The 26,075-nt window shown below is 52.5% G+C and overlaps 1 protein-coding gene across 4 annotated transcripts in view; it reads right to left on the reverse strand.

Moving 5' to 3' along the window:
- Positions 1-8,276: 8,276 nt before the first annotated feature.
- The window catches only part of pmt (phosphoethanolamine methyltransferase), a 46,245-nt gene continuing 28,446 nt past the window's right edge, over positions 8,277-26,075 (reverse strand). For 3 of the 4 annotated variants that reach the window (XM_068021444.1, XM_068021445.1, XM_068021442.1), the window contains 6 exons: positions 25,942-26,031; positions 24,872-24,961; positions 14,735-14,857; positions 12,652-12,783; positions 8,987-9,103; positions 8,277-8,687 (listed from right to left, as the gene is read on the reverse strand). In XM_068021444.1, the coding sequence (XP_067877545.1) occupies positions 8,496-8,687; positions 8,987-9,103; positions 12,652-12,783; positions 14,735-14,857; positions 24,872-24,961; positions 25,942-26,031 (744 nt within the window). In that variant the 3' untranslated portion in view covers positions 8,277-8,495. The remainder of the gene's footprint in view (positions 8,688-8,986; positions 9,104-12,651; positions 12,784-14,734; positions 14,858-24,871; positions 24,962-25,941; positions 26,032-26,075) is intronic. The other variant, XM_068021446.1, reaches the window with a different exon arrangement.

Consider the following 26,075-nt stretch of genomic DNA (forward strand, 5'->3'; position numbering starts at 1 on the left):
GGAGATTACAGAGATTGGGAGGATTGTAGGGGCTGGAGGAGGTTACAGAGATAGGGAGGGATGTAGGGGCTGGAGGAGGTTACAGAGATCGGGAGGGTTGTCGGGGCTGGAGGAGATTACAGAGATAGGGAGGGTTGTCGGGGCTGGAGGAGGTTACAGAGATAGGGAGGGTTGTAGGGGCTGGAGGAGGTTACAGAGATAGGGAGGGTTGTAGGGGCTGGAGGAGGTTACAGAGATAGGGAGGGTTGTAGGGGCTGGAGGAGGTTACAGAGATAGGGAGGGTTGTAGGGGCTGGAGGAGGTTACAGAGATAGGGAGGGTTGTAGGGGCTGGAGGAGGTGACAGAGATAGGGAGGTTTGTCGGGGCTGGAGGAGGTTGCAGAGATAGGGAGGGTTGTAGGGGCTGGAGGAGGTTACAGAGATAGGGAGGGTTGTAGGGGCTGGAGGAGGTTGCAGAGATAGGGAGGGTTGTAGGGGTTGGAGGCAGTTACAGAGATGGGGAGGGTTGTAGGGGGTGGTTGGAGGGTCCTGTGATGAAACCTGAAAGAATCTGTCCGACCAGAGTTGGCTGAAGCTCCCCGCTCGGCCCCAGGCTCTCTGAAGTGAATGGAGGTAAGAGGGCCGAATGTGTTCGGGCTCTGTGGCCTTTGACCTCTTCATTGATCTATTTGAAGCAGTGGACGATCCCAGTCAGCCTTTGAAGCATCAGCTATGTTCGAGCCGCAGATCCAGACGTCTCTAATTAGAAACCGAGTCAAAAGAAAGGGTGAAAATCAAAGCGTTAATGTGAACTGGCAGGGCCCAAATTTAGCCCATTCTTGAAAGCATTCCTGACTCGGTTATTGCTGTTCTCCCAGCCTATTGAACACACGGGGAGTTGGAACTATTTGTAGCTTCTAGAAAGAGCAGACATGTACGTCGAGGATTACAGATCAGACTCGGTGAATGCCTGTGGTTCTTGTAATGCCATTTTTGTCTCGTTCCCGTCGGAAAGAGCTTCGCTTGCCCACATTGTATATTTTAGCAAATCCAGCCCATCGCTAGTTTACAGAGCCACTGCAATCCGCTGCACAGAATAGAGATCAGATGAAACACCCTGCAGACTGCAACTGGACATCCCTAGACATGAAATGTCACCTTTACAGGGGATGTCATCACACCCCACCCCACTCCTCTCCTGAAGGTACTGACTCTCACTGGGGTACAGGTCCCCTCCTCTCCTGAAGGTACTGACTCTCACTGGGATACGGGTCCCCTCCTCTCCTGAAGGTGCTGACTCTCACTGGGATACGGGTCCCCTCCTCTCCTGAAGGTACTGACTCTCACTGGCGTCCCCTCCTCTCCTGAAGGTACTGACTCTCACTGGGGTACGGGTCCCCTCCTCTCCTGAAGGTACTGACTCTCACTGGGGTACAGGTCCCCTCCTCTCCTGAAGGTGCTGACTCTCACTGGGGTACGGGTCCCCTCCTCTCCTGAAGGTGCTGACTCTCACTGGGGTACAGGTCCCCTCCTCTCCTGAAGGTGCTGACTCTCACTGGGGTACGGGTCCCCTCCTCTCCTGAAGGTGCTGACTCTCACTGGGGTACGGGTCCCCTCCTCTCCTGAAGGTACTGACTCTCACTGGGATACGGGTCCCCTCCTCTCCTGAAGGTACTGACTCTCACTGGCGTCCCCTCCTCTCCTGAAGGTACTGACTCTCACTGGGGTACGGGTCCCCTCCTCTCCTGAAGGTACTGACTCTCACTGGGGTACGGGTCCCCTCCTCTCCTGAAGGTACTGACTCTCACTGGGGTACGGGTCCCCTCTTCTCCTGAAGGTGCTGACTCTCACTGGGGTATGGGTCCCCTCCTCTCCGGAAGGTGATGACTCTCACTGGGCTACGGGTCCCCTCCTCTCCTGAAGGTACTGACTCTCACTGGGGTACGGGTCCCCTCCTCTCCTGAAGGTACTGACTCTCACTGGGGTATGGGTCCCCTCCTCTCCGGAAGGTGATGACTCTCACTGGGCTACGGGTCCCCTCCTCTCCTGAAGGTACTGACTCTCACTGGGGTACGGGTCCCCTCCTCTCCTGAAGCTACCGACTCTCACTGGGGTACGGGTCCCCTCCTCTCCTGAAGGTGCTGACTCTCACTGGGGTACGGGTCCCCTCCTCTCCTGAAGGTGCTGACTCTCACTGGGGTACGGGTCCCCTCCTCTCCTGAAGGTGCTGACTCTCAGTGGAGTACGGGTCCCCTCCTCTCCTGAAGGTATTGACCCTCAGTGGAGTACGGGTCCCCTCCTCTCCTGAAGGTACTGACTCTCACAGGGGTACGGGTCCCCTCCTCTCCCGAAGGTGCTGACTCTCACTGGGGTACGGGTCCCCTCCTCTCCCGAAGGTGCTGACTCTCACTGGGGTATCAGTCCCCCTCCTCTCCTGAAGGTGCTGACTCTCACTGGAGTACGGGTCCCCTCCCCTCCTGCAGGTACTGACTCTCACTGGGGTACGGTCCTCTCCTCTCCTGAAGGTACTGACTCACTGGGGTCCCCTCCTCTCCTGAAGGTACTGACTCTCACTGGGGTTCACTCCTCTCCCGAAGGTACTGACTCTCACTGAGGTCCCCTCCTCTCCTGAAGGTACTGACTCTCACTGGGGTACGGGTCCCCTCCTCTCCTGAAGGTACTGACTCTCACTGGGGTTCACTCCTCTCCCGAAGGTACTGACTCTCACTGGGGTCCCCTCCTCTCCTGAAGGTACTGACTCTCACTGGGGTACGGGTCCCCTCCTCTCCTGAAGGTACTGACTCTCACTGGGGTCCCCTCCTCTCCTGAAGGTACTGACTCTCACTTGGGTCCCCTCCTCTCCCGAAGGTGCTGACTCTCACTGGGGTATCAGTCCCCCTCCTCTCCTGAAGGTGCTGACTCTCACTGGAGTACGGGTCCCCTCCCCTCCTGCAGGTACTGACTCTCACTGGGGTACGGGCCCTCTCCTCTCCTGAAGGTACTGACTCACTGGGGTCCCCTCCTCTCCTGAAGGTACTGACTCTCACTGGGGTGCGGGTCCCCTCCTCTCCTGAAGGTACTGACTCTCACTGGGGTCCCCTCCTCTCCTGAAGGTACTGACTCTCACTGGGGTCCACTCCTCTCCTGAAGGTGCTGACTCTCACTGGAGTACGGGTCCCCTCCTCTCCCGAAGGTGCTGACTCTCACTGGGGTATCAGTCCCCTCCTCTCCCGAAGGTACTGACTCTCACTGGGGTGCGGGTCCCCTCCTCTCCTGAAGGTACTGACTCTCACTGGGGTACGGGTCCCCTCCTCTCCTGAAGGTACTGACTCTCACTGGGGTCCACTCCTCTCCTGAAGGTGCTGACTCTCACTGAGGTACGGGTCCCCTCCTCTCCTGAAGGTACTGACTCTCACTGGGGTGCGGGTGCCCTCCTCTCCTGAAGGTACTGACTCTCACTGGGGTCCCCTCCTCTCCTGAAGGTACTGACTCTCACTGGGGTCCCTTCCTCTCCTGAAGGTGCTGACTCTCACTGGGGTACGGGTCCCCTCCTCTCCTGAAGGTACTGACACTCACTGGGGTACGGGTCCCCTCCTTTCCCGAAGTTGCTGACTCTCACTGGGGTACGGGTCCCCTCCTCTCCTGAACGTACTGACTCTCACTGGGGTCCCCTCCTCTCCTGAAGGTGCTGACTCTCACTGGGGTACGGGTCCCCTCCTCTCCTGAAGGTACTGACTCTCACTGGGGTAAGGGTCCCCTCCTCTCCCGAAGGTACTGACTCTCACTGGGGTCCCCTCCTTTCTGGAAGGTACTGACTCTCACTGGGGTAAGGGTCCCCTCCTCTCCTGAAGGTACTGACTCTCACTGGGGTCCCCTCCTCTCCCGAAGGTGCTGACTCTCACTGGGGTCCCTTCCTCTCCTGAAGGTACTGACTCTCACTGGGGTCCCTTCCTCTCCTGAAGGTGCTGACTCTCACTGGGGTACGGGTCCCCTCCTCTCCTGAAGGTACTGACACTCACTGGGGTACGGGTCCCCTCCTTTCCTGAAGTTGCTGACTCTCACTGGGGTACGGGTCCCCTCCTCTCCTGAACGTACTGACTCTCACTGGGGTCCCCTCCTCTCCTGAAGGTGCTGACTCTCACTGGGGTACGGGTCCCCTCCTCTCCTGAAGGTACTGACTCTCACTGGGGTCCCCTCCTTTCTGGAAGGTACTGACTCTCACTGGGGTAAGGGTCCCCTCCTCTCCTGAAGGTACTGACTCTCACTGGGGTCCCCTCCTCTCCTGAAGATGCTGACTCTCACTGGGGTACGAGTCCCCTCCTCTCCTCAAGGTACTGACTCTCACTGGAGTAAATAAGGAGAAACTGTTTCCAGTGGCAGGAGGGTCGGTAACCAGAGAGACACAGATTGAAGAGAATTGGTAAAAGAACCAGAGGGGGAGATGAGGAGAATTTTTTTTACACAGTGAGTTGTTGTGATCTGGAACGCGCTGCCTGAAAGGGCGGTGGAAGCAGATTCAATAGTAAATTTCAAAAGGGGGAATTGGATAAATAGTTGAAAAGGAGAAATTTACAGAGCTGTGGGGGAAAGAGCAGGGGGGAGTGGGACTGATTGGAGAGATCTTTCAGAGAGCCAGCACAGGGACGATGGGCTGAATGGCCTCCTCCTGTGCTGGAGAATTAAACAAAGGGAAACACAGTGTGAATATTGACAGTGTGGTGTCGCTCAAACTCCATCTACACACCATGCATGTAACTGCAGCTTCAGTGTATTGCTCAGCTTCACCCCCTGCTGTATTTTAAGAGCAGCTCAACCCGAGGCCAAGAAATCTTTTCCAGCAAAGACTCTGGCGTTGTCCTCACATCGAGTGACCTCCCCCGTCCCGCTCCTCTGACTGCCAAGAGGAGACGAGGTCAAATCTGCACGCTCTTGAAAAAGGCAGAGGTTTACAGGGCGAAGAGTAGCGGGGCGGGGGAAAGAGTGGGGTTAACTGGACTACCTTCAAAGAGATGGCACCACCCCGATGGGTCGAATGGCCGTCTACATGCTTCTATTTCCCATTTCTCTCATGCACTCAACTACTTTCCTTTAAGGCATTCAACAATATTGAGAGTCCTCAGCAAGGCCCTCCCCAGACACACACACACACACACACTGCCCCCAGCAGGGGTCATGCTGAGGGGTCAGGAGGATTGTTCCTCCTCCCTGCCCCCAGGGGGCGCTACTGCAGCCAGGATCAGCTGATTCGAGGGGACATACCCCCATTTCCCCTGTAACCTCCTCCAGCCCCGACAACCCTCCCTATCTCTGTAACCTCCTCCAGCCCCTACAACCCTCCCTATCTCTGTAACCTCCTCCAGCCCCTACAACCCTCCCCATCTCTGTAACCTCCTCCAGCCCCGACAACCTTCCCTATCTCTGTAACCTCCTCCAGCTCCGACAACCCTCCCTATCTCTGTAACCTCCTCCAGCCCCTACAACCCTCCCAATCTCTGTAACCTCCTCCAGCCCCGACAACCCTCCCTATCTCTGTAACCTCCTCCAGCCCCGACAACCCTCCCTATCTCTGTAACCTCCTCCAGCCCCTACAACCCTCCCAATCTCTGTAACCTCCTCCAGCCCCTACAACCCTCCCCATCTCTGTAACCTCCTCCAGCCCCGACAACCTTCCCTATCTCTGTAACCTCCTCCAGCTCCGACAACCCTCCCTATCTCTGTAACCTCCTCCAGCCCCGACAACCCTCCCTATCTCTGTAACCTCCTCCAGCCCCTACAACCCTCCCTATCTCTGTAACCTCCTCCAGCCCCTACAACCCTCCCTATCTCTGTAACCTCCTCCAGCCCCTACAACCCTCCCTATCTCTGTAACCTCCGACAGCCCCGACAACCCGATCTCTGTAACCTCCTCCAGCCCCTGCAACCCTCCCTATCTCTGTAACCACCTCTAGCCCCTACAACCCTCCCTATCTCTGTAACCTCCTCCAGCCCCTACAACCCTCCCTATCTCTGTAACCTCCTCCAGCCCCGACAACCCTCCCCATCTCTGTCACCTCCTCCGGCCCCGACAACTCTCCTCATCTCTGTAACCTCCTCCGGCCCTGACAACCCTCCCTATCTCTGTCACCTCCTCCGGCCCTGACAACCCTCCCTATCTCTGTAACCTCCTCCAGCCCCTACAACCCTCCCTATCTCTGTCACCTCCTCCGGCCCCTACAACCCTCCCTATCTCTGTAACCTCCTCCAGCCCCGACAACCCTCCCCATCTCTGTCACCTCCTCCGGCCCTGACAACCCTCCCTATCTCTGTAACCTCCTCCAGCCCCTACAACCCTCCCCATCTCTGTCACCTCCTCCGGCCCCGACAACTCTCCTCATCTCTGTCACCTCCTCCGGCCCTGACAACCCTCCCTATCTCTGTAACCTCCTCCAGCTCCTACAACCCTCCCTATCTCTGTAACCTCCTCCAGCCCCGACAACCCTCCCCATCTCTGTCACCTCCTCCGGCCCCGACAACTCTCCTCATCTCTGTCACCTCCTCCGGCCCTGACAACCCTCCCTATCTCTGTCACCTCCTCCGGCCCCTACAACCCTCCCTATCTCTGTAACCTCCTCCAGCCCCGACAACCCTCCCTATCTCTGTAACCTCCTCCAGCCCCTACAACCCTGCCTATCTCTGTAACCTCCTCCAGACCCTACAACCCTCCCTATCTCTGTAACCTCCTCCAGCCCCGACAACCCTATCTCTGTAACCTCCTCCAGCCCCTGCAACCCTCCCTATCTCTGTAACCTCCTCCAGCCCCTACAACCCTCCCTATCTCTGTAACCTCCTCCAGCCCCGACAACCCTATCTCTGTAACCTCCTCCAGCCCCTGCAACCCTCCCTATCTCTTTAACCTCCTCCAGCCCCGACAACCCTCCCTATCTCTGTCACCTCCTCCGGCCCCGACAACTCTCCTCATCTCTGTCACCTCCTCCGGCCCCGACAACCCTCCCTATCTCTGTCACCTCCTCCGGCCCCTACAACCCTCCCTATCTCTGTAACCTCCTCTAGCCCCGACAACCCTCCCTATCTCTGTCACCTCCTCCAGCCCCTACAACCCTCCCTATCTCTGTCACCTCCTCAGGCCCCTGCAACCCTCCCCATCTCTGTAACCTCCTCTAGCCCCGACAACCCTCCCTATCTCTGTAACCTCCTCCAGCCCCTACAACCCTCCCTGTCTCTGTAACCTCCACCAGCCCCTACAACCCTCCCTTTCTCTGTAACCTCCTCCAGCCCCTGCAACCCTCCCTATCTCTGTACCCTCCTCCAGCCCCTACAACCCCCCCTATCTCTGTAACCTCCTCCAGCCCCTCCAACCCTCCCGATCTCTGTAACCTCCTCCAGCCCCGACAACCCTCCCTATCTCTGTAACCTCCTCCAGCCCCTACAACCCTGCCTATCTCTGTAACCTCCTCCAGACCCTACAACCCTCCCTATCTATGTAACCTCCTCCAGCCCCGACAACCCTATCTCTGTAACCTCCTCCAGCCCCTGCAACCCTCCCTATCTCTGTAACCACCTCTAGCCCCTACAACCCTCCCTATCTCTGTAACCTCCTCCAGCCCCGACAACCCTATCTCTGTAACCTCCTCCAGCCCCTGCAACCCTCTCTATCTCTGTAACCTCCTCCAGCCCCTACAACCCTCCCTATCTCTGTAACCTCCTCCAGCCTCTACAACCCTCCCCATCTCTGTAACCTCCTCCAGCCCCGACAACCCTATCTCTGTCACCTCCTCCGGCCCCTACAACCCTCCCTATCTCTGTAACCTCCTCTAGCCCCTACAACCCTCCCCATCTCTGTCTTCCCTCCAATTCCCCCCTCTTGTCCATCCCCCGATTCCCATCGCTCCACCATTGGCGGCCGTGCCTTCAGCTGCCTGGGGCTCTAAGCTCTGGAATTCCCTCCCTAAACCTCTCCGCCTCTCTCTCTCCTCCTTTAAGACGCTCCTTAAAAACCGACCTCTTTGACCGAGCTTTTGGTCGCCTGTCCCTAATATCTCCTTGTGTGGCTCGGGGTCAAATTCTGTCTGATTTACACTCTTTACTGTTAAAGGCGCTAGAGAAATGCAGGGTGTTGGTGGTCTGTTCGGTTCAGTAGCACACAGGCCACTGATGGAGGTGTCCACAGAGATATATATTTTGGAAGGGGCGGGAGATCTTTTTATTGAATCAATGGGACCTTTATATTCAGTAGAGTTTCTGACATTTGGCATCCAGTGATATCACAGCTGGGTATAAAAGACCAGGATTTATGACGTGTTCATTAAGGACACAAACTTTATTCTTCAAAAGAAACGCACAAAAAAGTATTAAATACAAAGCACACAATCGGAATTTACAGCACTGAACGAGGCCGTTCGGCCCATCGAGGCTCATGCTGGTGCAGTCTCATGGGTTGCCTCATTCTGAAGTCCACATTGAAAAGGACAAAGGCAGGCAGCGACCGGACCCCCAGCTTCGCCAGTTCTGTTCTTGCTGCTAATCCACTGGCCGGCTCTCCCCCGCTGCCCGGGACTCGATGAGAGGGCCGACTCCAGACACGCTCCTGGTCCCAGGCTCCGCGGCCTTCTCTGCATAGAACAGACCCCAGCGCTGATCCCCCCGCTCACTGCGACACATCTTCTCCTTCCAGCCGTCAACTATATAATGGTAATCTTCTTCAGAGAATTCCTGAGGGGCGGGGAAGAGAAAGAGGGAGACTGGTATCAATGTCCAGACTCGAGATATACAGTGACACACGGAGTTGTCTGTGTGTGTGTGTGTGTGTGTGTGTGTGGGGGGGATGTTCCGATGCAGTGACTCGACACCGTCATGGCCCAGCTTCCCCTTGCTCCGATTACCCCCAGGAGTCAAAGTTCAGCCTCATAAGGTCAGTGTGGCTCAGTGCCAGGGCAGGGGGTCGGGGTCAGGGGTCAGGGGTCAGTTCCCCCATTGCCTGGGACCCAGTGCTCCCTCTCCCCCCTCGTTACCTGTAAGAACTCCGCCTGGTTCCTCTCCACCCTCTGAAGCTCAACTCTCAGAATATCCATAAACTGCTGAGTCCGATCCTCCGCTCGCACGCTGACAAATCCCACATCCTGCAGCAACTGCGGATACAAATCCCAGGAAAGACAAAAAAAAAATAATTATTCCCATTCCCAGAATCTCCGCAGCCTGTTCCTCCCCCATCCCTCAGTGTTGTCCCAGACAGACCAGGACTGGGACCACTTCCTGTTCACCAGTCCCGCCGTCAGGAATCAGAAATACCATTTCAAAATATGCAGATCAAGGGATGAATTTAATAAAGAGGAGGACAAGGCTGAATAGAGGGAAGATGTTATTAAGCTTGCTAAATGTCTGCGTAAATGAATTTTAATTTAGATCAGTGTGGGGTGCTGCATTTGGAGAGGATTGAAGAGGTCCCAGATACTTTGGAAAATAGTGTCCAAATGCTGCAGAGCAAAAGAGGAATCTGGGGGTTACAGATATACAGATCACTTAAAGTAGTCGCACAGATTAATAAAAGGCTGTAAATAAAACCAAACAAACAGCACTGGATTCATCAAAGAGCAGAAATGTTACGTTAAACCTTGGTTACACTGCACTTGCAGTTACTGAGCACAGTTCCCGTCTCCATCTCCCACACTTGCAGTTACTGTGCACAGTTCCTGTCTCCATATCCCGCACTCGCAGTTACTGAGCACAGTTCCCGTCTCCATATCCCGCACTCGCAGTTACTGAGCACAGTTCCCGTCTCCATATCCCACACTCGCAGTTACTGTGCACAGTTCCTGTCTCCATATCCCGCACTCGCAGTTACTGAGCACAGTTCCCGTCTCCATATCCCACACTCGCAGTTACTGTGCACAGTTCCCGTCTCCATATCCCACACTTGCAGTTACTGTGCACAGTTCCCGTCTCCATATCCCACTCTTGCAGTTACTGTGCACAGTTCCCGTCTCCATATCCCACTCTTGCAGTTACTGTGCACAGTTCCCGTCTCCATATCCCACAACTGCAGTTACTGTGCACAGTTCCTGTCTCCATATCCCACACTTGCAGTTACTGTGCACAGTTCCTGTCTCCATATCCCACACTTGCAGTTACTGTGCACAGTTCCCGTCTCCATATCCCACAACTGCAGTTACTGTGCACAGTTCCTGTCTCCATATCCCACACTTGCAGTTACTGTGCACAGTTCCCGTCTCCATATCCCACACTTGCAGTTACTGTGCACAGTTCCCGTCTCCATATCCCACACTTGCAGTTACTGTGCACAGTTCCCGTCTCCATATCCCACACTTGCAGTTACTGTGCACAGTTCCAATCTCAATATCCCACACTTGCAGTTACTGTGTACAGTTCCAGTCTCCATATCCCACACTTGCAGTTACTGTGCACAGTTCCCGTCTCCATATCCCACAACTGCAGTTACTGTGCACAGTTCCCGTCTCCATATCCCACACTTGCAGTTACTGTGCACAGTTCCCGTCTCCATATCCCACACTTGCAGTTACTGTGCACAGTTCCCGTCTCCATATCCCACACTTGCAGTTACTGTGCACAGTTCCAATCTCAATATCCCACAACTGCAGTTACTGTGCACAGTTCCTGTCTCCATATCCCACACTTGCAGTTACTGTGCACAGTTCCCGTCTCCATATCCCACACTTGCAGTTACTGTGCACAGTTCCAATCTCAATATCCCACACTTGCAGTTACTGTGCACAGTTCCCGTCTCCATATCCCACACTTGCAGTTACTGTGCACAGTTCCCGTCTCCATATCCCACAACTGCAGTTACTGTGCACAGTTCCTGTCTCCATATCCCACACTTGCAGTTACTGTGCACAGTTCCCGTCTCCATATCCCACACTTGCAGTTACTGTGCACAGTTCCCGTCTCCATATCCCACACTTGCAGTTACTGTGCACAGTTCCAATCTCAATATCCCACACTTGCAGTTACTGTGCACAGTTCCAATCTCAATATCCCACACTTGCAGTTACTGTGTACAGTTCCAGTCTCCATATCCCACACTTGCAGTTACTGTGCACAGTTCCCGTGTCCATATCCCACACTTGCAGTTACTGTGCACAGTTCCCGTCTCCATATCCCACACTTGCAGTTACTGTGCACAGTTCCCGTCTCCATATCCCACACTTGCAGTTACTGTGCACAGTTCCCGTCTCCATATCCCACACTTGCAGTTACTGTGCACAGTTCCCGTCTCCATATCCCACACTTGCAGTTACTGTGCACAGTTCCCGTCTCCATATCCCACACTTGCAGTTACTGTGCACAGTTCCCGTCTCCATATCCCACACTTGCAGTTACTGTGCACAGTTCCCGTCTCCATATCCCACACTTGCAGTTACTGTGCACAGTTCCCGTCTCCATATCCCACACTTGCAGTTACTGTGCACAGTTCCTTTCTCCATATCCCACACTTGCAGTTACTGTGCACAGTTCCCGTCTCCATATCCCACACTTGCAGTTACTGTGCACAGTTCCAATCTCCTTATCCCACACTTGCAGTTACTGTGCACAGTTCCCGTCTCCATATCCCACACTTGCAGTTACTGTGCACAGTTCCCGTCTCCATATCCCACACTTGCAGTTACTGTGCACAGTTCCCGTCTCCATATCCCACACTTGCAGTTACTGTGCACAGTTCCTGTCTCCATATCCCACACTTGCAGTTACTGTGCACAGTTCCCGTCTCCATATCCCACACTTGCAGTTACTGTGCACAGTTCCAATCTCCTTATCCCACACTTGCAGTTACTGTGCACAGTTCCCGTCTCCATATCCCACACTTGCAGTTACTGTGCACAGTTCCCGTCTCCATATCCCACACTTGCAGTTACTGTGCACAGTTCCAATCTCCTTATCCCACACTTGCAGTTACTGTGCACAGTTCCCGTCTCCATATCCCACACTTGCAGTTACTGTGCACAGTTCCCGTCTCCATATCCCACACTTGCAGTTACTGTGCACAGTTCCTGTCTCCATATCCCACACTTGCAGTTACTGTGCACAGTTCCCGTCTCCATATCCCACACTTGCAGTTACTGTGCACAGTTCCCATCTCCATATCCCACACTTGCAGTTACTGTGCACAGTTCCCGTCTCCATATCCCACACTTGCAGTTACTGTGCACAGTTCTGCTTTCTGTATATCACTATCAGGAAAGATGGAACAGACTGGGCATCTTTTCTGTAGAAAAGAGAAGGCTGAAGGGGGGGGGGGGTGACCTGATCGAGGGCTTTAAAATGATGAAGGGGGTTCGATAGGGTCGATGTAGAGAAAATGTTCCAATTGTGGGGGAGACCAGAACTAGGGGAACATCAATGTAAAACAGTCAGTAATAAATCCAATGGGGAATTCAGGAGAAACTCCTTTCCCCAGAGAGTGGGGAGAATGTGGACCTCGGTGTCTGATTTATTCTGTTGTGGAACACCTTTGCGATATTGAAGTGCTTTATAAATGAAATTTGTTGCTGTTATTTGTACCAGCTCCAGTAATTTTCAATGAGCTGAGATTTTACTAAGCACTGAGCCCCCGAAGCCTCCACCTCCCCCTGGCCCTATGGCCTCGGCCTTTACCGTACACTCAGACAGGAAGGGGTTAAAGCAGAGCAGGCAGTTGAACCTTTCTGTATTTCGGGACAGTGTGGAGGATGTATCCGCGCTGTCTCACGTACTCCTGGAAGTGAGGTGACCAGGGAACGTCCCCACAGCAATAATCTGTAATCAGTAACTTCCCACCGGGCTTTAACCAGGCCTGAAAACAGAAGACAGCGACATCAGCGACAGCTCACACACAATCTCCCCCAATCAGATCACACCCCTGTCCCCCACCCTCCGGCTCTCCACCCCTCACGGCTGACACACGCACACGCCCCCTCGATCGCCAGAGGCAACCATCAGCTGGCATCTGCTCCTTGTCTCTCTGCACCACTGACTGGTCAGATTGCGGTATAAATTCTGGGCATGTCGGTCACTGTTCCTGCACCCAATTTGAGCGATGCAGCACATGGCTGTCCATGAGGATGGACACTTTCTTAATGGAAGAGCTGATGCCCTCAAAGCACTGAGACATTGTGTAGTACATGTGACGAATGGACTCCTCCATCCTCCATCCTCCGAGGGGGACTGGGCACAGCCGACTTTGCCTCCCCTGTATCCTCCTGCTCTGAAGTGATGCGTCCTTCATCCTGACTCTAGTAACGCATGAGGACTCACCGAGGTGCAACTATCCGCACTGTCGGAGGGTCAGTACTGAGGGAGCTCCGCACTGTCGGAGGGTCAGTACTGAGGGAGTGCCGCACTGTCGGAGGGTCAGTACTGAGGGAGTGCCGCACTGTCGGAGGGTCAGTACTGAGGGAGTGCCGCACTGTCGGAGGGTCAGTACTGAGGGAGTGCCGCACTGTCGGAGGGTCAGCACTGAGGGAGCGCCGCACTGTCGGAGGGTCAGCACTGAGGGAGCGCCGCACTGTCGGAGGGTCAGCACTGAGGGAGCGCCGCACTGTCGGAGGGTCAGCACTGAGGGAGCGCCGCACTGTCGGAGGGTCAGCACTGAGGGAGCGCCGCACTGTCGGAGGGTCAGCACTGAGGGAGCGCCGCACTGTCGGAGGGTCAGTACTGAGGGAGTGCCGCACTGTCGGAGGGTCAGTACTGAGGGAGCGCCGCACTGTCGGAGGGTCAGTACTGAGGGAGCGCCGCACTGTCGGAGGGTCAGTACTGAGGGAGCTCCGCACTGTCGGAGGGTCAGTACTGAGGGAGTGCCGCACTGTCGGAGGGTCAGCACTGAGGGAACGCCGCACTGTCGGAGGGTCAGCACTGAGGGAACGCCGCACTGTCGGAGGGTCAGCACTGAGGGAACGCCGCACTGTCGGAGGGTCAGCACTGAGGGAGTGCCGCACTGTCGGAGGGTCAGCACTGAGGGAGTGCCGCACTGTCGGAGGGTCAGCACTGAGGGAGTGCCGCACTGTCGGAGGGTCAGTACTAAGGGAGCGCCGCACTGTCAGAGGGTCACTACTGATTGAGTGCTGCACTGTCAGAGGGTCAGTACTAAGGGAGCGCCGCACTGTCGGAGAGTCACTACTGATTGAGTGCTGCACTGTCAGAGGGTCACTACTGAGGGAGTGCTGCACTGTCGGAGGGTCAGTACTGATTGAGTGCTGCACTGTCAGAGGGTCAGTACTAAGGGAGCGCCGCACTGTCGGAGAGTCACTACTGAGGGAGTGCTGCACTGTCGGAGGGTCAGTACTGAGGGAGTGCTGCACTGTCGGAGGGTCCGTACTGAGGGAGTGCTGCACTGTCGGAGGGTCAGTACTGAGGGAGTGCCGCACTGTCGGAGGTGCCGTCTTTCAGATGAGACATTAAACCGAGGCCCCCGTCTGCCCTCTCGGGTGGGTGTAAAAGATCCCACGGCCACTATTGGAAGAAGAGCAGGGGAGTTCTCCCCGGTGTCCTGGGGACAATATTTATCCCTCAGCCAACATCACTAAAAACAGATGATCCGGGTCATTATCACATTGCTGTTTGTGGGATCTTGCTGTGCACAAATTGGCTGCTGCGTTTCCTACAATACAACAGTGACTACACTTCAGAAAAGTACTTCATTGTCTGTGAGGGGCTTTGGGACGTCCCGAGGGGGTGACAGGAGCTGGAGGGACGGGAATCTGTTCTTTTCGTTCTTAAAAGGGACAGTCCCTCCGATTCCAACTCACGTAGAATTTGCTGAGGAGCTCCTCCTTGTCAGCGATGTGTAGGATGGTGTCTCGACTGTAGATCACATCGAACGAGTTCTCGCCAAAGACTCTTTTTGTGGCATCTCCGATCTCAAACTGCACCTATCGGGCCCAGAGAGAGAGAGAGAGAGGGGGAGGTGAAGTGGGGGGTTGCTGACCAAACAGGACTACGTCCGAGAGATCAATTAAAAAAATTAATCACACTGTGGGGAACCTCCGCCCCCCCCGCATCCCTCCCCCGCCCCTCTTCCCATCATGTTTCTGAGATCTTTAAGCACCTCCTGAACTAGTCGCACTACAGTTTAATACAGTGAAAGCTGTAAATTAGAAAGAGCTGGACTTTAGCAGTCCCCTTTCCTCCCTCTCTACGGGAGTCCTCATTTTCAAAGCTGCCCTTTGTATGTGCTATAAATATTCCCAGTGCAACCAAGAGCTCTTTACCGAGTCGGCATAGAATCGGAGAAACCGCACGAACCCTGCGACCGAGCAACACACTGGGCAATGGGGCAGGCAGAGTTGTTCTCGCAGAGAGCCAGTACAGACACGATGGGCTGAATGGTCTCCGTCGGCGTTGTGTTAGTTGAATGATTGGACAAGACAAAGCCGCAGTCCAGCCCAGCTCAGATTCTCGTACGTGACCTTGGTTAGGCCTCAGTTGGAATGCCGGGTCCAGTTTGGATCCCCTCACATGGTGGGAGACACTGAGATTTCGGAAAGGGTGTTGAGTAGGGAGGGTCACCAGTCCAATTCCCAATTTATAGCATCTTAGTTATCAAGATGGGTTAAAGAGTTGGGACTTTGTACTTTAGAGAGGCGTAGTCATGGGAATACAATGTATTCAACGAAGGAGCATCCACAACCCACTGGGATGAGAATTCAAAGGATTCACAACCCTTTAAGTAAAGTAATTTCTCCTCATCTCAGTCCGGGAATCCCATATCCTGAGACTGTGTCCCCATGTTTCAGATTCCCCGACCAGCGGAAATAATCTCAGTGTCTACCCTATCCAGCCCCTTTAGACTCATATTTTTCAGTGAGATCGTCTCTCATCCTTCTAAACTCCAGAGAATACAGGCCCAATTTTTTTTAAAAATTCATTCATGGGATGTGGGCGTCACTGGCCAGGCCCAGCATTTATTGCCCATCCCTAATTGTCCTTGAGAAGGTGGTGGTGAGCTGCCTTCTTGAACCGCTGCAGTCCATGTGGGGTAGGTATACCCACAGTGCTGTTAGGAAGGGAGTTCCAGGATTTTGACCCAGCGACAGTGAAGGAACGGTGATATAGTTCCAAGTCAGGATGGTGTGTGACTTGGAGGGGAACTTGCAGGTGGTGGTGTTCCCATGTATCTGCTGCCCTTGTCCTTCTAGTCGGTAGAGGTCACAGGTTTGGGCGGTGCTGTCGAAGGAGCCTTGGTACATTGCTGCAGTGCATCTTGTAGATGGTACACACTGCTGCCACTGTGTGTCAGTGGTGGAGGGAGTGAATGTTTGTAGATGGGGTGCCAATCAAGTGGGCTGCTTTGTCATGGATGGTGTCGAGCTTCCTGAGTGTTGTTGGAGCTGCACCCATCCAGGCAAGTGGAGAGTATTCCATCACACTCCTGACTTGTGCCTTGTAGATTGTGGACAGGCTTTGGGGAGTCAGGAGGTGAGTTACTCGCCACAGGATTCCTAGCCTCTGACCTGCTCTTGTAGCCACGGTATTTATATGGCTACTCCAGTTCAGTTTCTGGTCAATGGTGACCCCCAGGATGTTGATAGTGGGGGATTCAGCGATGGTAATGCTGTTGAATGTCAAGGGGAGATGGTTAGATTCTCTCTTGTTGGAGATGGTCATTGCCTGGCACTTGTGTGGCGCGAATGTTACTTGCCACTTATCAGCCCAAGCCTGGATACTGTCCAGGTCTTGCTGCATTTCTACACGGACTGCTTCAGTATCTGAGGAGTCGCGAATGGTGCTGAACATTGTGCAATCATCAGCGAACATCCCCACTTCTGACCTTATGATTGAAGGAAGGTCATTGATGAAGCAGCTGAAGATGGTTGGGCCGAGGACACTACCCTGAGGAACTCCTGCAGTGATGTCCTGGAGCTCAGATGATTGACCTCCAACAACCACAACCATCTTCCTTTGCGCTAGGTAAGACTCCAACCAGCGGAGGGTTTTCCCCCTGATTCCCATTGACCTCAGTTTTGCTAGGGCTCCTTGATGCCATACTCGGTCAAATGCTGCCTTGATGTCAAGGGCAGTCACTCTCACCTTAGCTCTTGAGTTCAGCTCTTTTGTCCATGTTTGAACCAAGGCTGTAATGAGGTCAGGAGCTGAGTGGCCCTGGCGGAACCCAAACTGAGCGTCACTGAGCAGGTTATTGCTGAGCAAGTGCTACTTGATGGCACTGTTGATGACACCTTCCATCACTTTGCTGATGATTGAAAGTAGGCTGATGGGGCAGTAATTGGCCGGGTTGGACTTGTCCTGCTTTTTGTGTACAGGACATACCTGGGCAATTTTCCACATTGCAGGGTAGATGCCAGTGTTGTCGCTGTACTGGAACAGCTTGGCTAGGGTTATGGCAAGTTATGGAGCACAGATCTTCAGTTCTATTGCCGGAATATTGTCAGGGCCCATAGCCTTTGCAGTATGCAGTGCCTTCAGTCGTTTCTTGATATCACGTGGAGTGAATCGAATTGGCTGAAGTTTGGCATCTGTGATGCTGGAGACTTCAGGAGGAGGCCGAGATGGATCATCAACTCGGCACTTCTGGCTGAAGATTGTTGCAAATCCTTCAGCCTTATCTTTCGCACTGATGTGCTGGGCTCCCCCATCATTGAGGATGGGGATATTTGTGGAGCCAACTACTCCAGTTAGTTGTTTAATTGTCCACCACCATTCATGGCTGGATGTGGCAGGACTGCAGAGCTTAGATCTGATCCATTGGTTATGGGATCGCTTAGCTCGGTCTATCGCATGCTGCTTACGCAGTTTGGCACGCAGATAGTCCTGGGTTGTAGCTTCACCAGGTTGACACCTCATTTTGAGGTCTGCCTGGTGCTGCTCCTGGCATGCCCTCCTGCACTCTTCATTGAACCAGGGTTGGTCTCCTGGCTTGATGGTAGTAGTAGAGTGGGGGATATGCCGGGCCATGAGGTTACAGATTGTGGTTGAGTACAATTCTGCTGCTGCTGATGGCCCACAGCGCCTCATGGATGCCCAGTTTTGCATTGCTAGATCTGTTCAAAATCTATCCCATTCAGCACGGTGGTAGTGCCACACAACACGATGGACGGTATCCTCAATGTGAAGGCGGGACTTCGTCTCCACAAGGACTGTGCAGTGGTCACTCCTAACAATACTGTCATGGACAGATACATCTGCGGCAGGCAGATTGGTGAGGACGAGGTCAAGTATGTTGTTCCCTCATGTTGGTTTTCCACCACCTGCCGCAGACCCAGTCTAGCAGCTATGTCCTTTAGGACTCGGCCAGCTCGGTCAGTAGTGGTGCTACCGAGCCACTCATGGTGATGGACATTGATGTCCCTCACCCGGAGTACATTCTGTGCCCTTGCCACCCTCAGTGCTTCCTCCAAGTTGTGTTCAACATGGAGGAGTACTGAGTCATCAACTGAGGGAGGGCGGTAGGTGGTAATCAGCAGGAGGTTACCTTGCCCATATTTGACCTGATGCCATGAGACTTCATGAGGTCCGGAGTCAATGTTGAGGACTCCCAGGGCAACTCCCTCCCTACTGTATACAACTGTGCCACCACCTCTGCTGGGTCTGTCCTGCCGGTGGGACAGGACGTACCCGGGGCTGGTGATGGCAGTGTCTGGGACATTGTCTGTAAGGTATGATTCTGTGAGTATGACTATGTCAGGCTGTTGCTTGACTAGTCTGTGGGACAGCTCTCCCAACTGTGGCACAAGCCCCCAGATGTTAGTGAGGAGGACTTTGCAGGGTCGACAGGGCTGGGTTTGCCGTAGTCGTTTCCGGTGCCTCGGTCGATGCCGGGTGGTCCGTCCGGTTTCATTCCTTTTTATAGACTTTGTAGCGGCTAGTTACAACTGAGTGGCTTGCTAGGCTATTTCAGAGGGCATGTAAGAGTTAACCACATTGCTGTGGGTCTGGAATCACATAAAGGCCAGACCAGGTAAAGACAGCAGATTTCCTTCCCTAAAGGACATTAGTGAACCAGATGGGTTTTTACAACAATCGACAATGGTTTCATGGCAATCATTAGACCAGTTTTAATTCCAGATTTTTATTAAGTTCAAATTCCACCTTCTGCTGTGGTGGGATTCGAACCCATGTCCCCAGAGAAATACCCTGGGTCTCTGGGTTACTAGTCCAGTGATAATACCACTACACCACCGCCTCCCTGGCGGATTTACCTAGTCTCTCATTATAGGACAACCCCCTCATCCGAGGGACCAATCCAGTGAGCCTAGATTCGGGGAAGGTTCCGTTAGATTGTAAAATAGTGAATGTAACTCCTTTATTCAAAAAGGGAGGGAGACAGAAAGCAGGAAACTACAGGCCAGTTAGCTTAACATCTGTCTTTGGGAAAATGTTAGAAGCTATTATTAAAGACATTATAGCAGAGCATTTAGAAAAATCCGAGGTAATCGGGCAGAGTCAACATGGTTTTGTGAAAGGGAAGTCATATTTAACCAATTTATTGGAGTTCTTTGAGGGAGTTACATGTGCTGTGGATAAAGGGGAACCGGTGGATGTACTGTACTTAGATTTCCAGAAGGCATTTGATAAGGTTATTGCAGAAAATAAAATAGGGGGTAACATATTGGCATGGCTAGAAGATTGGTTAGCTAACAGGAAACAGAGAGTAGTCATAAATGGGTCATTTTCTGGTTGGCGAGATGTAACGAGTGGTGTGCCATAGGGATCTGTGCTGGGACCTCAACTTTTTACAATTTATATAAATGATTTAGATGAAGGGATCAAAGGTATGGTTGCTAAATTTGCTGAAGATACAAAGATAGATAGGAAAGTAACTTGTGAAGAGGACACAAGGGGGCTACAAAGGGATATAGATAGGTTAAGTGAGTGGACAAAGACCTGGCAAATGGAGTATAATGTGGGAAAGGGAAATTGTCCATTTTGGCAGGAAGAATAAAAAAGCATATTATCTAAATGGTGAGAGATTGCAGAGCTCTGAGATGCAGAGGGATCTGGGTGTCCGAGTGCATGAATCACAAAAGGGTAGTATGCAGGTACGACAAGTAATTAGGAAAGCTAATAGAATGTTATTGTTTATTGCGAGGGGAATTGAACACAAAAGTAGGGAGGTTATACTTCAGCTCTACAGGGCATTGGTGAGACCACATCTGGAGTACTGTGTACAGTATTGGTCTCCTTATTTAAGGAAGGATGTAAATGTGTTGGAGGCAGTTCAGAGAAGGTTTACTAGACTAATACCTGGAATGGACGGGCTGTCTTATGAGGAAAGATTGGACAGGCCCGGCTTGTATCTACTGGAGTTTCGGAGAGTAAGAGGCGACTTGATTGAAACATATAAGATCCTGAGGGGTCTTGACAGGGTGGATGTGGAAAGGATGTTTCCCCTTGTGGGAGATTCTAGAACCAGGGGTCACTGTTTAAAAATAAGGGGTCTCCCATTTAAGACAGAGATGAGGAGAAATTCTTTCTCTCAGAGGGGCGTGGGTCTTTGGAATTCTCTTCCTCAAAAAGCAGTGGAAGCAGAATCTTTGAATATTTTTAAGGCAAAGGTAGAATGATTCTCGATAAGCAAGGGGGTGAAAGGTTATCGGGGGTCGGTGGAAATGTGGAGTAATCAGTTCAGTCATGAACTTATTGAATGGCGGAGCAGGCTCGAAGGGCCGAGTGGCCTACTCCTGCTCTTAATTCATATGTTCGTGTGTTTGTATGTTTGTTGTACTGCCTCCAATGCAAGTATATAGAGTCATAGAGTTACTCAGCACAGAAACAGGCCCTTCGGCCCATCGTGTCCGAACCGGCCATCAAGCACCTATCTATTCTAATCCCATTTTCCAGCACTTGGCCCGTGGCCTTGTATGCTATGGCCTTTCAAGTGCTCATCTAAATACTTCTTAAATGTTGTGAGGGTTCCTGCCTCTACCACCCCTTCAGGCAGTGTGTTCCAGATTCCAGCCACCCTCTGGCTGAAATAATTTTTCCTCAAATCCCCTCTAAATCTCCTGCCCCTTACCTTAAACCTATGTCCCCTGGTTACTGACCCCTCCTCTAAGGGAAAAAGTCTCTTCCTATCTAACCTATCAATGCCCCTCATAATTTTGTATACCTCAATCATGTCCCCCCTCAGCCTTCTCTGCTCTAAAGAAAACAACCCTAGCCTTTTCAGTCTCTCTTCATAGCTGAAATACTCCAGCCCAGGCAACATCCTGGTGAATCTCCTCTGCACCCTCTCCAGTGCAATCACATCCTTCCTATAGTGTGGTGACCAGAACTGTACACAGTACTCCAGCTGTGGCCTAACTAGTGTTTTATACAGCTCCATCATAACCTCCCTGCTCTTATATTCTGTGCCTCAGCTAATAAAGGCAAGTATCCCATATGCCTTTCTAACCACCTTATCTACCTGTGCTGCTGCCTTCAGTGATCTATGGACAAGTACACCAAGGTCCCTCTGACTCTGTGTACATCCTAGGGTCCTACCATCCATTGTATATTCCCTTACCTTGTTAGTCCTCCCAAAATGCATCACCTCACACTTCTTAGGATTAAATTCCATTTGCCACTGCTCTGCCCATCTTACCAGCCCATCTATATCGTCCTGTAATCTAAGGCTTTCCTCCTCACTATTTACAACACCACCAATTTTCGTGTCATCTGTGAACTTATACCCTTCCTTAAATGTGGAGACCAAAACAGCACACGGTATTCCAGATGTGTTCTCATCAAAACCCTGTACAACTGTAGCAAGATTTCCTTATTCCTGTACACCAATTCCCTTTGCAATAAAGGCCAACATACCATTTACCTTCCCAATTGCTTGCTCGTACCTGCATGTTAACTTTGTGTGTTCCTTGTTCAAGTACACCCAAATCCCTCTGAACATCGACACTTACAACTTTCACACCTTTTAAAAAATATTCTGCTTTTCTATTCTTCCGACTAAAGTGAATAACTTCACATTTCCCTCCATTATACTCCATCTGCCATCTCATTGCCCACTCACTTAACCTGTCTATATCTCTTTGTAGCCTCTCTACATCCTCCCCACAGCTTACCTTTCCACCTACCTTTGTATCATCAGCAAACTTAGATACATTACTCTCCGTCTCTTCATCCAAGTCATTAATATAGATTGTAAATAGCTGAGGCCCCAGCACTGATCCTTGCGGCACCCCACTATTCACTGCCTGACCGCTTGCAAATGCCCCGTTTATGCCCACTCTTTGCTTCCTGTCTGTTAACCAATCCTCTATCCACACTAATATATTACCCCCAACTCCATGAGCCCTTATCTTGCCTATTAATCTTTTATGTGGCACCTTAAGGTTTCAGTGCGAGGGAGGAGTGTATATATTGTTACACACAAGGTAGCACAATGGTGTTGGACAAACTTAATAAACCAAAGGGCATTTATCTGTCGGCTGTTGTTCATAAGTTTGTACTGACCCCAACAAAAAAAATTTGCATTTATCTAGCACCTTCAACAGAGTAAAACGTCCCCAAGGTGCTTCACAGGGGCAATATTCAGAATTTGACCCCCGAGCCACACAAGGAGATATTAGGGACAGGCGACCAAAAGCTCGGTCAAAGAGGTCGGTTTTTAAGGAGCGTCTTAAAGGAGGAGAGAGAGAGGCGGAGAGGTTTAGGGAGGGAATTCCAGAGCTTAGGGCCCCAGGCAGCTGAAGGCAGGGCCACCAATGGTGGAGTGATGGGAATCGGGGGATGGACGAGAGGCCGGAATTGGAGGGAGCGCAGAGATCTCGGAGGGTTGTAGGGGCTGGAGGAGGTTACAGAGTTAGGGAGGGTTGTCGGGGCTGGAGGAGGTTACAGAGAAAGGGAGAGTTGTAGGGGCTGGAGGAGGTTACAGAGATAGGGAGGGCTGGAGGAATTGGAGGAGGTTACAGAGATAGGGAGGGTTGTAGGGGCTGGAGGAGGTTACAGAGATAGGGAAGGTTGTAGGGGCTGGAGGAGGTTACAGAGATAGGGAGGGCTGGAGGAATTGGAGGAGGTTACAGAGATAGGGAGGGTTGTAGGGGCTGGAGGAGGTTACAGAGATAGGGAAGGTTGTAGGGGCTGGAGGAGGTTACAGAGAAAGGGAGAGTTGTAGGCGCTGGAGGAGGTTACAGAGATAGGGAGGGTTGTAGGGGCTGGAGGAAATTACAGAGATAGGGAGAGTTGTAGGGGCTGGAGGAGGTTACAGAGATAGGGAGGGTTGTAGGGGCTGGAGGAGGTTACAGAGATAGGGAGGGTTGTAGGGGCTGGAGGAGGTTACAGAGATAGGGAGGGGTGTAGGGGCTGGAGGAGGTTACAGAGATAGGGAGGGTTGTCGGGACTGGAGGAGGTTGCAGAGATAGGGAGGGTTGTAGGGGCTGGAGGAGGTTACAGAGATAGGGAGGGTTGTAGGGGCTGGAGGAGGTTACAGAGAAAGGGAGAGTTGTAGGCGCTGGAGGAGGTTACAGTGATAGGGAGGGATGTAGGGGCTGGAGGAGGTTACAGAGATAGGGAGGGTTGTCAGGGCTGGAGGAGGTTACAGAGATAGGGAGGGTTGTAGGGGCTGGAGGAGGTTACAGAGATAGGGAGGGTTGTAGGGGCTGGAGGAGGTTACAGAGATAGGGAGGGTTGTAGGGGCTGGAGGAGGTTACAGAGATAGGGAGGGTTGTAGGGGCTGGAGGAGGTTGCAGAGGTAGGGAGGGTTGTGGGGGCTGGAGGCGGTTACAGAGATAGGGAGGGTTGTAGAGGCTGGAGGAGGTTACAAAGATAGGGAGGGTTGTAGGGGCTGGAGGAGGTTACAGAGATAGGGAGGGTTGTAGGGGCTGGAGGAGGTTACAGAGAGAGGGAGGGTTGTAGGGACTGGAGGAGGTTACAGAGATAGGGAGGGCTATCGGGGCTGGAGGAGGTTACAGAGATAGGGAGGGTTGTAGGGGCTGGAGGAGGTTAGAGAGAGAGGGAGGGTTGTAGGGGCTGGAGAAGGTTACAGAGATAGGGAGGGTTGTAGGGACTGGAGGAGGTTACAGAGATAGGGAGGGGGTGAGGAGGCCATGGAGGGATTTGAAAACGAGGATGAGAATTTTAAAATGGCGGTGTTGCCGGACAGGGAGCCAGCGTGGGTCAGTGAGGAACAGGGGGTGTAGGTAACTCTGCAGTATTGCTCTCTTTATTTAAGGAAGGGTGTGAATGTATTGGAGGCAGTACAGAGGAGGTTTACTAGACTAATACCTGGAATGAGTGGGTTGTCTTGTGAGGAAAGATTGGACAGACTGGGCTTGTTTTCACTGGAGTTTCGAAGAGTGAGGGGAGACTTGATTGATGTTTATTAGACCCTGAACGGTTTGACAAGGTGGATGTTGAAAGGATGTTTCCTCTTGGGGGTGAGTCCAGAACTAGGAGGGGGGGAACAGTTTTAAAATTAGGGGTCGCCCTTTTAGGACAGAGATGAGGTGAAATTCTCTCAGAGGGTTGTGCGACTTTGGAACTCTAAGCCTCAGAAGGTGGTGGAGGCGGGGTCATTGAATAGTTTAAAGGCGGAGGTGGATAGATTCCTGTTAGACAGGGGAATTAAAGCTTATCGGGGGTAGATGGGAGTGTGGAATTCGAGACACAAACAGATCAGCCATGATCTTATTGAGTGGCAGAGCAGGTTAGAGGGGCCGAATGGCCTACTCCTGCTCCCAATCCAGGTGTTTATATGTTGCATCCCCGTGTTATAAGTTGTGAACAGGGACGTGGTGAATTGAGAGCTGTCGTAATGTGTAAATTGTGAGAGTCCTGTCTTGTACCATGCACTGTGGATGTTATTTGAGATGCTCAGTGTCCAGTCTTTATTTTAGACTGGTTTCACCGCGTTGTTCCCCTCGTCTCAACCCCAATATTCACCCGGGTGAATTAACAAACTGACAGGAGAGTTTCACTCTCGCCTTTCCTACCAGAGATGTGTTCTCGGTCACTGCCCTTTCCATTGCAATCTCCACCATGTTTGACGATAAATCCACTCCCAGAACCTCTACACCGTAATTCTGAAACAGAAAAAAAAAACCCTTACTCCAGACGCTATTTCTAAACCCGCGCTGTATTTGATCACCACAGGACAGACTCTTTCTCACCATCAGTCAATCTACAACCAGAACAGCTGAGTGGAGTGTTCTCTCCTTCCCTCTCTCTCGCACCCCCCCTCCCCCCCACCCCGTGCTCTGACTCTCTCTCTCTCCTCACCCATGTATCTCTCTCTCTCTCTCATCTATCTCCTGTTTTTCCATTTCTCTCTCCTCCCCCCTCTCTCCCAATATCTCCCTCTGACTCTCTCTCTCTCTTCCCCCCCCCCCACCTCCTGTATCTCCCCGTCTCTTCATCTCTCTCCCATCCCCCTCTCTCCCTCATCTATGCCCTCCATCCCTCTCTCATCTATCCCCCCCGCTTCTCCATCTCTCCCTCTTGCCATCCCCCAGTCCCCCTTTCTCTCCCTCTCCCTCCCTCCCTCTCTCTCTGCCTTTAAACTGCACCAGTCTCTGGCATTTCCCAGTTTTTTTTCCTGCTCTGGGAGGGCAGAGTAGGAGGCAGTTATGGAGGTGGTAGTTTCCCAGCACTCCTTGCGATCGACAAAGACCTATATTCCATCAATGGGACCCTCAATCGAGGGGTTTCCACTTCTGCGGCGAATTCTGGAATAGCCTCACAGCTTGACCATTCTCTTCCTTTACTGAGTGTGAAAGCACAGATGAGGGAGAAATTCAACGAGTCTATGATTCCTTACCCAATAGCAGCATTTGCCCAGCTATGGGGTGAATCGACAGCGATCAGGAGCAGAGATTTAGTCTGTCCAGTCCAGAGACACTGAGGTCAATGGAGAACCCATTAGCCCAGCTGATACCACCAACACAGATAGGGACAGATGTGGAAATGTCAGTTCTGCCCTGCCGACTGCCAATGGTGTCCTGTACCCATGGCGACAGGCTGCCTAAGGGCCTCTCAAGGAGCAAGCGGGTTTCCCTCAAGTTACCTTGGCCATGTAGAAATCACTGCCTCCAATTCCACAGCCAATGTCCAGGACTGACTGCCCAGGTGCCAAACTCAACATCTCGACAAACTCCTGCCAGAAATGGAGAGAAAACAATGACACCAGAACTGCAAGGT

Source organism: Heterodontus francisci, chromosome 44 (assembly GCF_036365525.1).
Source record: "Heterodontus francisci isolate sHetFra1 chromosome 44, sHetFra1.hap1, whole genome shotgun sequence".
NCBI lineage: Eukaryota > Metazoa > Chordata > Chondrichthyes > Heterodontiformes > Heterodontidae > Heterodontus > Heterodontus francisci.